Here is a 13468-nt window from a genome sequence, read left to right as displayed (position 1 = left end):
TTTGACGTGACCAGTTGTTGGTGTCTATTCAGTTTGCTTAATGTGTGTATCAAGATGAACCGTAAACGAGTTGTTGCTTTGTGGTTGCTTCATCGTCGCCGCAAAAGAAAAGGTCGTCTTTTGTGGGTACACCCCATTAACCAGAGAAGAGACGAAGTGGGTTTATTTTATACACTCTTTGAAGATTTGAGGAACGACGGAAATAAATTCTTTAACTATTTCCGAATGTCTATTACCTCGTTTGACGAATTACATAGAAAACTAAAGGATGTGTTACAACGACAAAACACACAATTCCGCAATTGCATCCAACCTGTTCAAATGCTGGCTATCACGTTAAGGTAATTTAATACATAAAAACTAGTTCTGTTTATTTACTTATTTATTTGTGTTTTACATTTTTATTACGCTCAGATTATGAAGTAGAAAAGTCAATATCAATATCAGCAGTTGAAACCAAAGAGTTTGTAGCAGGACTGACTGTACTGTCACTTTGTGGCGACAGGCTCTCTGCAAAAACGTTGTAGAACTGCGTTGTTGATGGTGGGCCTTCATGGCTACTTGTGGAAGGCGAAGTGTATGGTGGTGGCACTTTATTAATTCGTTGATAAGAACTGCGACCTTGAGAAGTCTGTAATGGTTGTTCGAGAAAAGTAGTTGGGTTTGGTGCAGCTGGAGGAGGACGAATCTGATGCGTATGGTAAGAGGATATTGGAGCAGCATTTTCCATAGGTGAATAAGAATAAGCTTGAAATCTATTATTATAGGGCATGGGAGGTGTGTAATGGGTAAATGGAGGAGGTTGAGCTGTCAATATATTTCTCCTTTCATATATATTTTCTATAACTTTGAGGACTCCCATCTGAAACTGAAGATAATCCTGTTCATCAAATTTTTCCAGATGAGGCTTCAGACTAAGTAAAAATGACATTTTGCTGCAAGGTTTGTCTTCTTCCAGAGCTCGTAATATTTTCATTTCGATTGCATCAGGTTTTCTATGTTTTCTGTTTGTATGGCACTCGCTTTTGGATGTTTGTTGTGTGGGTGCTGTATCAAATGGCCCAGAAACATTCTCAGTATTTTCGACGGAGCCCTGCGTTTCTATATCTTCTTCCAGTCTGGCGGTGCGTTCCGATTGAAAACTGTCCTCCGTCTCTCGAGCATCATACAGCTTTTTTAGAAACTGCAGCTGATCAGAATATACATACTTTTTCTTTTTCTTTGCTGCTGAGCCACTTTTTTTCGCAGCTTGAATTTTTATGTTTGACTTCACAAAGGAGTCTCGTAGATTGGTCCACCTCCGTATTACTTCTATACCTACATCAAAAGGAAACAAAACTGTATGAAAACATTTTAATTTTGTATAGAAAAAAGCAAAACTGTAACAAAAAATGTCCACTGCAAACTAAATGTCACTGATTTTTTTTCGTTTTGTTCAGGTATCTGGCAAGCGGTTGTTCCTTCACTGACTTACATTTCCAGTACAGAATTGGGATTTCTACAGCAAGTAAAGTGGTTAATGATGTATGCACAGCAATTTGGTCATCACTGCGGGAAGAATGTATACAAAGACCGACCAAAGAGGTATGGGAATCAATAGCGGCTGGATTTGAACGTACTGCTAATTTCCCCCACTGCTTAGGAGCGGTGGATGGAAAACATATCCGTCTTACTGCCCCATTTAATAGCGGATCAATGTACTTCAATTACAAAGAATACTTTTCTGTGGTTCTGATGGCTGTAGCGGATTCCAACTACAGGTTCATTTATGTCGACGTAGGAAGTTATGGCAAAGACTGTGACTCTTCAGTGTTCAGACGGTCCAGTTTATGGAAGTCAATAGAAAGTAATTCCCTGGAATTTCCAGACGTCCAATGTCTGCCTGGTACGGAAGGTCCAAAAGTACCCTACTTCTTCGTGGGAGACGCAGCATTTGGCCTACACACGCATTTGCTCCGGCCTTTTGGGGGAACAAACTTGACAGTTGAGAAACGTGTATTTAATTACCGTTTGTGCAGAGCAAGGAGGTATGTGGAATGTGCTTTTGGCATCCTCACCAATAAGTGGCGGTTGTTTCACCGACCTTTAAATGTTCATCCAGATTTTGCAGTAAAAATGGTTAAAGCTTGCATTGTTTTACACAATTTTGTACGTCAGAGAGATGGATTTATAATTGAAGACACCACATCCTTCACTGGTTTGGAAGACTTAGCCCAAGATGCCAACATAAGAGGAGGACTGACAGCCAACGCCATAAGGAACACTCTTTGTAAATATTTTATGACAAATGCTGGAAGCGTGTCATGGCAGATGTCAAAGATATAAATTAACAAGCCTTTTCCTTTTTGTAGATTGTTTGTGAAAGCCTGCGACTGTATAGTAAATAGTTTTCTTTATAAATAAATTACTGCTACCACTCACGTTTTTAATCGTTTTGTTTATATTTTGTACGACGCGTTTCGGGAAATAATTCCGATCTTCAAGTGCGTTTTTTTCTCTAAGTTTTCATTATGTGTAGTGTTTTTTTATTTGTGAGGTCTTGTGCGTGTTTCTCTTATAAATTACAGTAAAGAAAACAGAATGCAAGACCTGACACATAAAAAGACACCACACATGATGAAAACTTAGAGAAAAACGCACTTAAGGATGGGAATTATTTCCCGAAACGCGTCGTGCAAAATATAAACAAAACAAAAAAAACGTGACTGGTAGCAGTAATTTACTTATAAACAAACGATTTACTTTTAGAATAAAATTTATAACGTTAAATAAAAACTGTTTAAAACGTATTAAATGTAATATTAATATATTAAATAAATACTTACCAAACGCATTTTTATCTTTGTCTTCCATCTCATCAAAATCTTGCTTCAGTGCTACGCAAACTTCCCGCCAAGCATTCTTTGTAGCAATACGATCTCTATACGCATCTAGAGTTTTGTCCCACAGAACAGGTCTTACTTCCACCAAGGTTATCAAAAGTTCAGTATCAATTTCATCCATTCTTCTACACTTTTCAGTAAACAAGAATAAACACAAATGAATAAAACGACACTACAACGAACTAGTCGACGCCGTACGGCTCAAAACCGTCCAGTGTGAAAGCATGCACTTAGTCACGTAGGCCACTGTTGTCGAACTTGCCGTACGGCGACCGTCTGTTGTAGTGGCAAGACACGGCTGCAGCACGGCACGGCAGCGGCATTTTGCCGTCGCCGTATAATGTGAAAGGCGCCATACATTTCTTCACACCTACAGCCGTACGGCTTTTTGCCGTACGGTCAAAACCGTATAGTGTGAAAGCGGCGTTACGCGTCAGTCCGCTGTGCCATATTGGACGCCGTGTTAAGCAGGTTTCAGCACATTCGACTGGCCGGAAGGGTTTTTGCGACGGTTTTATTGACTCCTTTAAATTCATTGTAAATTGTTACCCATCGCACCCAGGCACTCTTCCTCACATAAAAGCATTACAGAGAGTCTTAGCACTGATATTATGGTAGGATGAAAAATTTCACACTGGGTCACATTTGGTAGGGTATTGCCATCTTGGTTAGGGTATGCCCAGAAATTTCCAAGAGCCCTGGTACCAAACAGAACGACTCTTACGTATCCATTTTTTGCAGCTGCAGGATAGGGTCTTGGATATTCTGGACTCTTCTGTCTGCTGTGCAATTATGCTGAATGGTCTACACGGTACTGACAATGAGTGAGTTGAAGGAGATCAAGGATTAAAACCAGTGATCAGGTTTCATTCTGATCCACATCTTTCACAACCGCATGAAGTTCGGCATGAAATACATTAAACTTGTATAATATATTGAAAAATTCGCCTCCGTTGCGAAAATTTTCTGGTCTTTACCCAGGTTTTGGCTAGAATAATCTAGCTTTCTTCAGAAGCATAAAATTACTATAACATGCAACTCATTTTATGCTTCTGGAGAAGGCTAGATTATTCTAGCTGAAACCTGGGTAAAGACCAGAAAATTTTCGCAACTGAGGCGGATTTTTCAATATATTAGTCTATCACAGATGCTGACGGTACTGCAATATGCTAAAAATTCTTTCATTAAACTTGCTCGGTACACGGATTCCAAGGACACAGTCGAAAAAAAACTGCAACAGGTAATGCCCTGTTCGAAGCCATCAGTGCTCATTTAAAATAGAGATGGCGATTTCAGTGTTTCAGGTGTTCTACTCACGTAGTTTCCCTCAGTTGAGTATAACACACAGAACTTTCATAAAATAATGTGACACTTCAGAAAAGTCCTTCTTTGAAATGCTGTTCAAGAGCCACGTCGCAGTGGGATGAATGTTGGTCATATCATCAAAGTGTTGAACCTTTGTGTGAATAGCTTCACTTGGTCGTTTTGTGGTTAGTTCGTTGGTAAAGATTTGTCGCTGTTGTTGTTTGAAAGTAAAGTGTGTGGGGCAAACTTTCTTTAATTTCTTTTCTTCTTCAAAGGATTCGGGAGAATTCCTAGAGAGCCGAATTTAGATACGTTCCTCCATTGCGACACAATAACGTTGACACACAACGGTTGCACGATTACAATTTAGCACTCCCTGATCACAACCGAGCGGCCGGATGCATATTTGTTTTTACAGTTGTTAGTTGAAGTTGATACCGTAGTTATTGCTCTGACGTCATCTATACGACCGGAATACAATCAGCCTCTACACATTTTGGACTTACGGTGTGCTCTTGACTGATCTGTGTGTTGGATTCATTCAAGTCTAAAATCAGCCTGGGTTTCATCAACAACCTGTGTATTGCTTTGCTCCAACCCTCCCATTGTGTGTTAATACGACACAAATCCACTAGAAAGTGCTGGAAAGTGACATCTCCGAATTTTTGGCTTGAAAACTCTTAATGATTTGTCATTAAAAGATTGCTGTTAACATTCTACATCTTTATTCTGCATGTCTTTGTCGATGAGTGATAAACAGCGTGCTGTGATCGAGTTTGGAATTCGAAGAGTTCACCCACTCATGGAGCACCCCTTCCTTCAGCATGACAACGGTAGACCACATACTAGCGCTGCAACATCTGTAACAATCCGACACCTTGGGTGCACTGTTTCTAAGGACCCTCCATACGGTCCCTAGTTGGCCCCATCAGATTTTCATCTGTTTCTAAAACTCGAAGAAGGTTTTCGTGGACTTCACCTTGATAGCGACGAATCAGTACACTGTTTCTAAGGACCCTCCACACGGTCCCTAGTTGGCCCCATCAGATTTTCAACTGTTTCTAAACTCAAGGAAGGTTTTCGTGGACTTCACCTTGATAGCGATGAATCGGTACAATCAGAGGTGAGGTTGTGGCTCTGTCACCGAAGTTAAACATCCTACAGCGATGATGTCAACGAACTGCTGTCTCGCTGGTAGAAATATTTTCGTGGCCAGGGTGACTATGTTGCGAAATAAATGTAGACATGAAGAGTAAGGATGTAGAATTAATTACTTTTGTTTTATTTAAAAATCTTTGCGGGCTTTCGCATAACATTCGGAGACATTAGTTTTCACTATTTAAAATTATGTTTGCTCTGATACCTAACGGTGTTTTCGTTCGTCGTGATTTCTGTAAAATCGATCCCAAGTTGCAAGACTGTTAAATGCTGTAACCTGGGCAAGTGACGTGAGAAACGACTAGAGCTTGAATGCTTGTTTGGCTTCAGGGAGTCTTCGTGGTTCGGATAAGGGCGGCACACATCCTTCTGCTCGTATAGGACTTGTCACCTCTTATTGCAGTTTCATAAAAAGCGGAAGCTAAGCCAGTTTCCTGGAACATAAGAGACCCAGAAAGCTCACTCAGGCCTTAAAATGTAAAACGTATCCCACTGTCTTAGCTCACATGAATTAGAAAGATAATGATTTCAATTACAGTCAACAGCCTCTAATTTTCAAGGAGACAAATTGAGGCCTTTTGTAGCAGACATCCTTCAAGTCTTTTAAGTGACAGTTGTAATGGAGGAGATGATAATGTGGTAGATGCATTCTACCAGAGAACTGAGAAATATTTCACAAATGACGAGCAATTCATTGGTCTCCTTGCTGCTAACGTTAGGCTATTCGTTGCAAATGGGAATAAGGCTACGCAAGAGAAACGTTCCCATGAGGAGTACCGTTAACGTGAGGAAATTTATCAGACTGCTTATTTGTTGGTATTTACATAAAATGAACCAGAGCAAAGAAGGACATATGAGGTAATGGGATAGTTGTGGCGCCCTGAAAATATTCAAAGTTCGGAGTTGGCGTTGCCACGCGGGCCGCTCGGCAGGCCGCCCGTGTGGAGCCGGACAAGAGGAGTAACCCCAGCGTGTGGTCCAGGCCGACCACCTGGCTGGGAATTCCATGTTGACGTGGTGTCGAGGACTGTGCTTTGTGTCGGTGAAGGAGATGTGTGTGCCGGGAGTGCCAAAGACGGCGCACTTAATGATACCATAATAGCAGACATATCGCAGTTCATGTAGAAATTAATAATAGCCAGAGGAATCATGATACCTTAAAAAGAAACATGTACATTACCATTATTTGCATGATTCTGGTGGTGTAATCAGATTTTCAATAACTTCGTTAGTTTAAAGTTTAGTATCTGACTGTAAATTATACTAGTAACACCCAGCAACGAATTTTCAAAATGTAAACGGTTCATGCGATTTTGTCAATCGATGGGTCTCTGGAAAGCTATTAGTGTAAACCTAAATTGGTATGAATTACAGGCATTTAACTTGAATATTACATGAGTTATTGAAGGTAAAACTGGGCGATTACTATAAATCGCCTCAGGCCATAAGTACACCACAGTTACGCGAGGAAACGATAGCAGCATGCTTATAAATATATTTATTCGTCTATGTTTTTGTTTATATCTGGTATATACTATTAATAAAGAAATTGGTCAAATATTTACTGTGGTCCGCATCTCGTGGTCGTGCGGTGGCGTTCTCGCTTTCCACGCCCGGGTTCCCGGGTTCGATTCCCGGCGGGGTCAGGGATTTTCTCTGCTTCGTGATGACTGGGTATTGTGTGCTGTCCTTAGGTTAGTTAGGTTCAAGTAGTTCTAAGTTCTAGGGGACTGATGACCATAGATGTTACGTCCCATAGTGCTCAGAGCCATATTTACTGTGCTTTAGAAACCACAGAGACATTAGGCTACTCGTCTGCTTTTGCCTCTATACCTTTAACATATCTTTAATTAATATGTATATGTATTTAATAATGTGTGTTAGAGCGTGTTCATAGTCCAGTCCTAGGAATATTTATTAAATTTCAAGTTATTTAAATGTAAATCCAGTATTTCATATGTGTTTTAATATGTTTGTGAGTGTGTGTTGGCTTGGAGAAATGGCGGCAGCCCTCTAGCCAATCACAGCGCTCGTTAATGGGGAGACTGGATGGAAGTGGCAAATGGTTCAAATGGCTCTGAGCACTATGGGACTCAACTGCTGTGGTCATAAGTCCCCTAGAACTTAGAACTACTTAAACCTAACTAACCTAAGGACATCACACACACCCATGCCCGAGGCAGAATTCGAACCTGCGACCGTAGCGGTCGTGCGATTCCAGACTGTAGCGCCTTTAACCGCTCGGCCACTCTGGCCGGCCGATGGAAGTGGGGGAGGAGTGCTGGACAGGGTAGAAGGGTACTGGATAAGAGGGGCGATGGACGGTCGCGAGAAGTACTTGGAGAGTGGGGCAGTTTGCGCGTCGTCGCGGGAGACAGAAATATTCCGTAGTGCAGACTTGGGCGTTTGTGAGATTTCTGTGGCTTCTGCAGTGAAGACGTAGTACGCATTTAGAAGTGAATATCTCGCGAGTTATGTTGTTGTTTATAACTAATTATGTGAAGTAGGAATCTATTGTTTCCCTGTTATTCAACTTAAATTTTATTTAATTGCTGCGTCATCGACGCCAATAAGTGTTTTGCAGTAATAAATGACATTCGTAAAGGTACTTCTGCTATCGTACTCATCGTTTAAAGTCGTTAAGATAGTACCTGCATATTTTATTTTATTTCAAACTTTCATTTACAAATTTCTATGTTGCATTCAAAATTCGCAATTGCCAAGTGATAGGAACCTTCGACCATTCGATTCATGTGTGTATTCATATTGTATACTGTAGACTCAGCAGTATTTGGCTTGTAATGTAACAACTATGTATCCCGTATCCCGTATCCTGTATACGTATCCGGTAATGCTAATTATGGAGGAATGGCTTCTGTATGGTTACCTTCAGTAGTGTTGAGTTATACAAAATGGAACGATACTTTACTAGATTTTTAAATTATAGAGTCTATACAAGGTAGAAGTTGATTATCCGCTCTATCGTGCCTCTTACGCCGCTGGTAATAACAATAAATTATTTGCTAGGGAACGCTCATTACTTCACTCGTTTAACAAGTTGCCTCGTTGTTGAGTCTCAATTCTATTGAACTTGGATTTGTACTGTGCGATCAATTTTCCATTTTGGTTATAATTGGGCGACTGAATGGAGTAACCGTTGTCAGTGATATGTTTAATTATGTGGGTACGTTGTCAGTCTTCGAAATCTTCGGTGCTGTAGGTCTGCCTCGGCGGAGCTTTCTGTTTTGTTGTTTGTGCCTCCGAAGTTAGCATATTTACGTCTTCTGTCTCTACCGCGGTACCAGAGGCACAAGTACCATGAACATTAAACGAAACTGCAGTATAACACTAGAAGCATGATAACGGATTAGTTTACATCGTCGAACATTTGAGCGTAATTAACAGGCATTAGTGTGACTCGGTAAGACGGGCGAACTGAAAGTCAGAATGAAATAGGTGATTTTTGAAGGCTTCTCTTTAAACTCTTCACCATATTCTACACGTCCCTAATGACTTAGTCTGCCCATTATTTTCGTAGTACAACAACGTCTTCCCTCACTAGTTCTTCACATGACACAATCCCACGACTGGAATTTAGACTGTTACGCAATTCACCTACACTGAGATATTCAACAAGTTTGTTAAATTTAAATAGTTTTTTTTGTCGAGAAGTGGTAGTTCGATCAATAACATACAATTTCGGATTTTCCTAACTGGTTTCTGGCCAGAGTGAATTTTTCACTCTGTAGCGGAGTTGCGCTGATACGAAACTGCTTGATAGATTAAAACTGTGTTCCTGACCAGGGGCCGAAGCCGGGACCTTTGGTTTTGACTAGATCTAGTTTTTGATATCACCTGGACAATTTGTATGTAGATTGAAGACACCTCATCGAAAGTACAATATTTTTTTCAACAATCACGAAAACATATTGACATGACTGTGGTTTGTTACTACAGCTGTTCCTTAGGTTTGCTGGAGCATGCTGAGGAGAGTTTTTCTTGATGGATTTCAGGTGAGTGGTCAACAATCATGCACCCAGTACGCTGGAAATAAAGCATTAATAGGCTCCTTTAGGTTCCCAAAGGTTCTGCCTAGGCAGAGAACAACTTTCCTCGCTAACCCTTCTACAAGTGAGACCAACGACTGTTTCATCTTAACAGTGGTTCAATGCATCGGGCGCAGCGCCTCTTGAGATGGATTTTTTTCTTATATAGAAGTTCGTGTCATCCTCGCGAATCGGACAGTTTACAGAAGACCCCCATTTCCTGCTACACACAACGTTCCACCGTCGTGTCACGCAGTAGTCGCTGAAGTGCACTCGGAGCTTATGATTACAAAGCACTGGCAAAGTGCACCGGTCTTGAATATCAGGGACATGTCGTTCTTTAATCTGTTCACAGACATCACAGCCTGAGCTACCTGAGCTGTTCGCCATTTCACACGACACAGGAGGCATATGTAGTGCCACAAACTTGGCGAGTTTCAGAACCTGCATCCACTCGGTTTCGGCAGCAGTACTGAATACAGAAACCAATCTACAAGCTCTGTGAATAAATCGCTAATTAGCTGAGTAACGGGCGCTGTCCGGGTATGTATTTTTTTCCAAACTTCTGTTAGTCCACCTTCTCCTTCTCCCTCTCTCTGCCACACCTCCCTCCCATCTCTTTCTATCACTTCCCGCCCGCTCTCTCTGTCTACATGCTCCATCCAACCTTCTCTCTATTCATCTCGTTCTGTCCCCCTCTATCGCTCTCTTTCAACCTACGCCTCTCCTTCTCTCTGGCCATCTCCTCCTCTTCTCTTTCTCAGTCAATTTCCTCTTCCCCTCTCTCTGTACATCTTCTCCTCCCCCTCTCTTTGTCCCTCTCTTCGTCGCCCCTGTCCCTGACTATCTCCTCCACTTTCTTGTCTCTGTCCGTATACCGCTCCCCATTTGCCCATCTGTTCCTTACCACTCTCTACATCTCGGCTGTGGAGAATCACTGAAACAGCGTTACCGCATTGTTTTATACCTGTGAATTGTTAATGACATGAATCACTGTGATATAAACGCTCTGAAGAAATAAACCGGCCTGTGTTTGGCATTTAAAAATCACTTTCAAATAGTTCGCCAATATTTTCTGATGCCGAAACCTGGGAGGCCGAACAAGGATGGGCACTCTAAATTATGGGGACGTCTAAGACACAATGAGCGAGCGCGCACCGCGACTACACAGCGGGATCTCTTCGCTCGAAACGCGTAACGCGCGTCTCTAGCTAAGTCATTCACACGTTGGGGCATTAATTACTGAAACATACTGCGTTACTGCCCACATACTAGTTGTTGAAGTAATAATTGAGCAGAAAATAGAAGGTTACATTAATTGCGTTACAATCATAGTTCCAACGTTAATCGCTTCCTCATCGAAATAAATTCACTTAATGACCCACTGGAATATGTTAGCAGCCATCTGCAGGAGACTTTAGCTGCTTTTATAACCTTGGATAACACTATTAAAGACTTACTCGACGATGTAGAGTTCTATGAAGAATATACAGACTTCGCGAAACGAACAATCCTGAAGAGAAAACACGATAATGAGGGAAGAATATCATACGTCACGGCCGTCAGAATGATTTCAGGGTTTCTACGCAGTTGTGTAACAGTGTTCGGCTGCAATAGGCAAAGCTAGAGCCATCTCCCGGTAACATTGAGCATTGGGCTCGCTTCTGGGAATAGTTTGATTCTTCTATTGACGCAGACTCAAACATGTCAATTGCCAAAAAACATATGTTTCTCAGAGGATACCTTGTGGGGGAGCCAAAGAGTTTGGCAGAAGTAACTGCTGCAACCGCAGCATTCTAAAGAAACGTAGGTGTTATGGTGACAGTGCTCAAACGTTCTACGCTGCCAACGAAGAAATAACAGAACTATGGTCGACAATATATGCTGATAAGGCTCACCAATACTGCGCTTAACAAGTCATAACTTACAAATGTATATATCCTCGTTGGACTCGTTGGACTTGGTTCAGTTCTCAGATTTGGAATGAAGTACTCACTCCAGCACACTTCCTCGAGAGGAAGATACGATATTGACAACGGGACCTGAGCCACTGACCGCAGGAAACTTTGACCAAAGAGTGCAAACTTCGGCACAAAACAGCAGAAGACTTCTGTAAACGCTGGAGTAAGGAGTCCTTTACGCTCTTGCATAACTTTCAACAGCTTAATCACCCAAATGGAGGAGCTTTTAGAATCCTAATTCGTGAGATCATACTTACACAGGAAGAAGTTCTTGAACCGCACTCTGTGGAAGAGGGTGAGAGTACATGAGCTGAAAGAAGGCAGAAATGGAATCATGCGCACGGCCATCCTTGCAACAGCGGACGGCAGGTACATCACTAGACCTGTCCAGTTGGTCATCGCCTTGGAGGTAGCCCAGGGTGCGGTGGATGTGGAGAATTTCTGAAACAACGCTTCCGCGTTGCATTTTATCTGTGAATTGTTAGTGTCATGTTATGTAATCTCTATTATATACACTCATGCTCATAAATTAAGGATAATGCTGATACTTGGTGAAACAACGCTTTGGTGGGTGCATTTGACCTGCGGTCGTTGCACGGTGACGCTGGCAGCAGTCCACATACGCAGAGGTGTGTTGGTGCATGTCAGAGTACGGTGCAGCGTGTATGTCAGCAGACGTTTTCAGACGTGCTAATGGTGACTGTGTGTTGAAAATGGCTCAAACAACACATATTGATGACGTTATGAGGGGTAGAATCCTAGGGCGACTGGAGGTTGGTCAAACACAGCAAGTCGTAGCATGGGCTCTCCATCTGCCAAACGATTTCTGCAGACAGGAAACGTGTTCATGCGCTACAATACGTGACGTCCACAGTGTACAACGCCACAAGAAAACTGATATCTCACCATCAGTGCCCGCAGACGACCACGGAGTACTGCAGGTAGCCTTACTCGGGACCTTACGCGGCCACTGGAACAGTTGTCTGCAGACACACAGTCTACAGACGCCTGAACAGACATGGTTTATCGCCCGGAGACCTGCAAGTTGCATTCCACCGATCCCTGGTCACAGGAGAGACCGTAAAGACTGGTGTCAAGAACACAGTACATGGTCATTGGAACAGTGGTCCTAGGTTATGTTCACGGACGAGTCCAGGTAGGTGAACAGTGATTCTTGCCGGGTTTTCATCTGGCGTCAACCTGGAACCAGATACCAACTACTTAATGTCTTTGAAAGGGACCTGTGTGGAGGTTGTGGTTTGATGGTGTGGGGTGGGATTATGATTGGTGCACGTACACCCCTGCACATATTTGACAGATGAACTGTAACAGGTCAGGTGTATCGGGACGTCATTTTGCATCAGTATGGCGCAGGAAACAGGCGTTTTGTAGCGCATGTGTTTCGGGACGGTTTTCTCAACTTACGACCAATATCGTGGACTTACAGATCTGTGTCGTGTGTGTTCCCTATGTGCCTACGCTATTAGCGCCAGTTTTGTGGAGTGTCACGTTGTGTGGCTCCACATTCTGCAGTTATCCTTAATTTTTGAGAATGAGTGTAGACACCTTGTGCAAATGAAGATACTCGTGTTTGACGTTTAAAATCACTTTCCAGTTGTGCTCCAAAATTTTGCTCCTGTCTCTATGGCAATCTCCTTCTTCTATCTATCTCCTCGTCAAAAAAATGGTTCAAATGGCTCTGAGCACTATGGGACTTAACATCTGTGGTCATCAGTCCCCTAGAACTTAGAACTAATTAAACCTAACTAACCTAAGGACATCACACACATCCATGCCCGAGGCAGGATTCGAACCTGCGACCGTAGCAGTCGCGCGGTTCCGGACTGAGCGCCTAGAACCGCGAGACCACCGCGGCCGGCTCCCCTCGTCACTGCCTCAAAATTCATCTCCTTCTTCCCACTCCCTCTGCCCATCTCATCCTCCTGCTGCTTCCCCTCGCTCTATCCATCTCCTTCACCCACCCTCTTCGTTCATCTCCCTCATCTCAACACCCTGTCCATTCTTCCTGCCCTTTCTCTGTCCTTCTCCTCCTACCCCTCACTCCGGCCATATACTCCTCACCCCCTCTCACATCGATCTGCTCCTACCCCCTCTG

General features: G+C 42.7%; 1 protein-coding gene across 1 annotated transcript; it reads right to left on the bottom strand.

The window, feature by feature from the left end:
- Positions 1-415: 415 nt before the first annotated feature.
- On the bottom strand, positions 416-3003 carry LOC126184500 (uncharacterized). The gene is made up of 2 exons (XM_049926892.1): positions 2826-3003; positions 416-1317 (listed from the first exon to the last, which is right to left on the bottom strand). Exons 1-2 carry the CDS (start codon positions 3001-3003, stop codon positions 416-418), a joined length of 1080 nt encoding a protein of 359 aa, XP_049782849.1.
- Positions 3004-13468: the final 10465 nt, after the last annotated feature.

This window comes from Schistocerca cancellata, chromosome 4, assembly GCF_023864275.1.
Source record: "Schistocerca cancellata isolate TAMUIC-IGC-003103 chromosome 4, iqSchCanc2.1, whole genome shotgun sequence".
Classification (NCBI taxonomy): domain Eukaryota; kingdom Metazoa; phylum Arthropoda; class Insecta; order Orthoptera; family Acrididae; genus Schistocerca; species Schistocerca cancellata.
The sequence above is the reverse complement of the archived record's forward strand: the minus strand, read 5'-3'. Positions and strand labels throughout refer to the sequence as shown.

Bases quoted from the DNA above. Each gene is read 5' to 3' on its own strand.
- LOC126184500 (XM_049926892.1), bottom strand. From the start codon at position 3,003: ATGGATGAAATTGATACTGAACTTTTGATAACCTTGGTGGAAGTAAGA. The intron at 1,318-2,825 runs GTAAGTATTTAT...CTTTTGATGTAG, and splicing joins CAAAGATAAAAATGCGTTTG to GTATAGAAGTAATACGGAGG.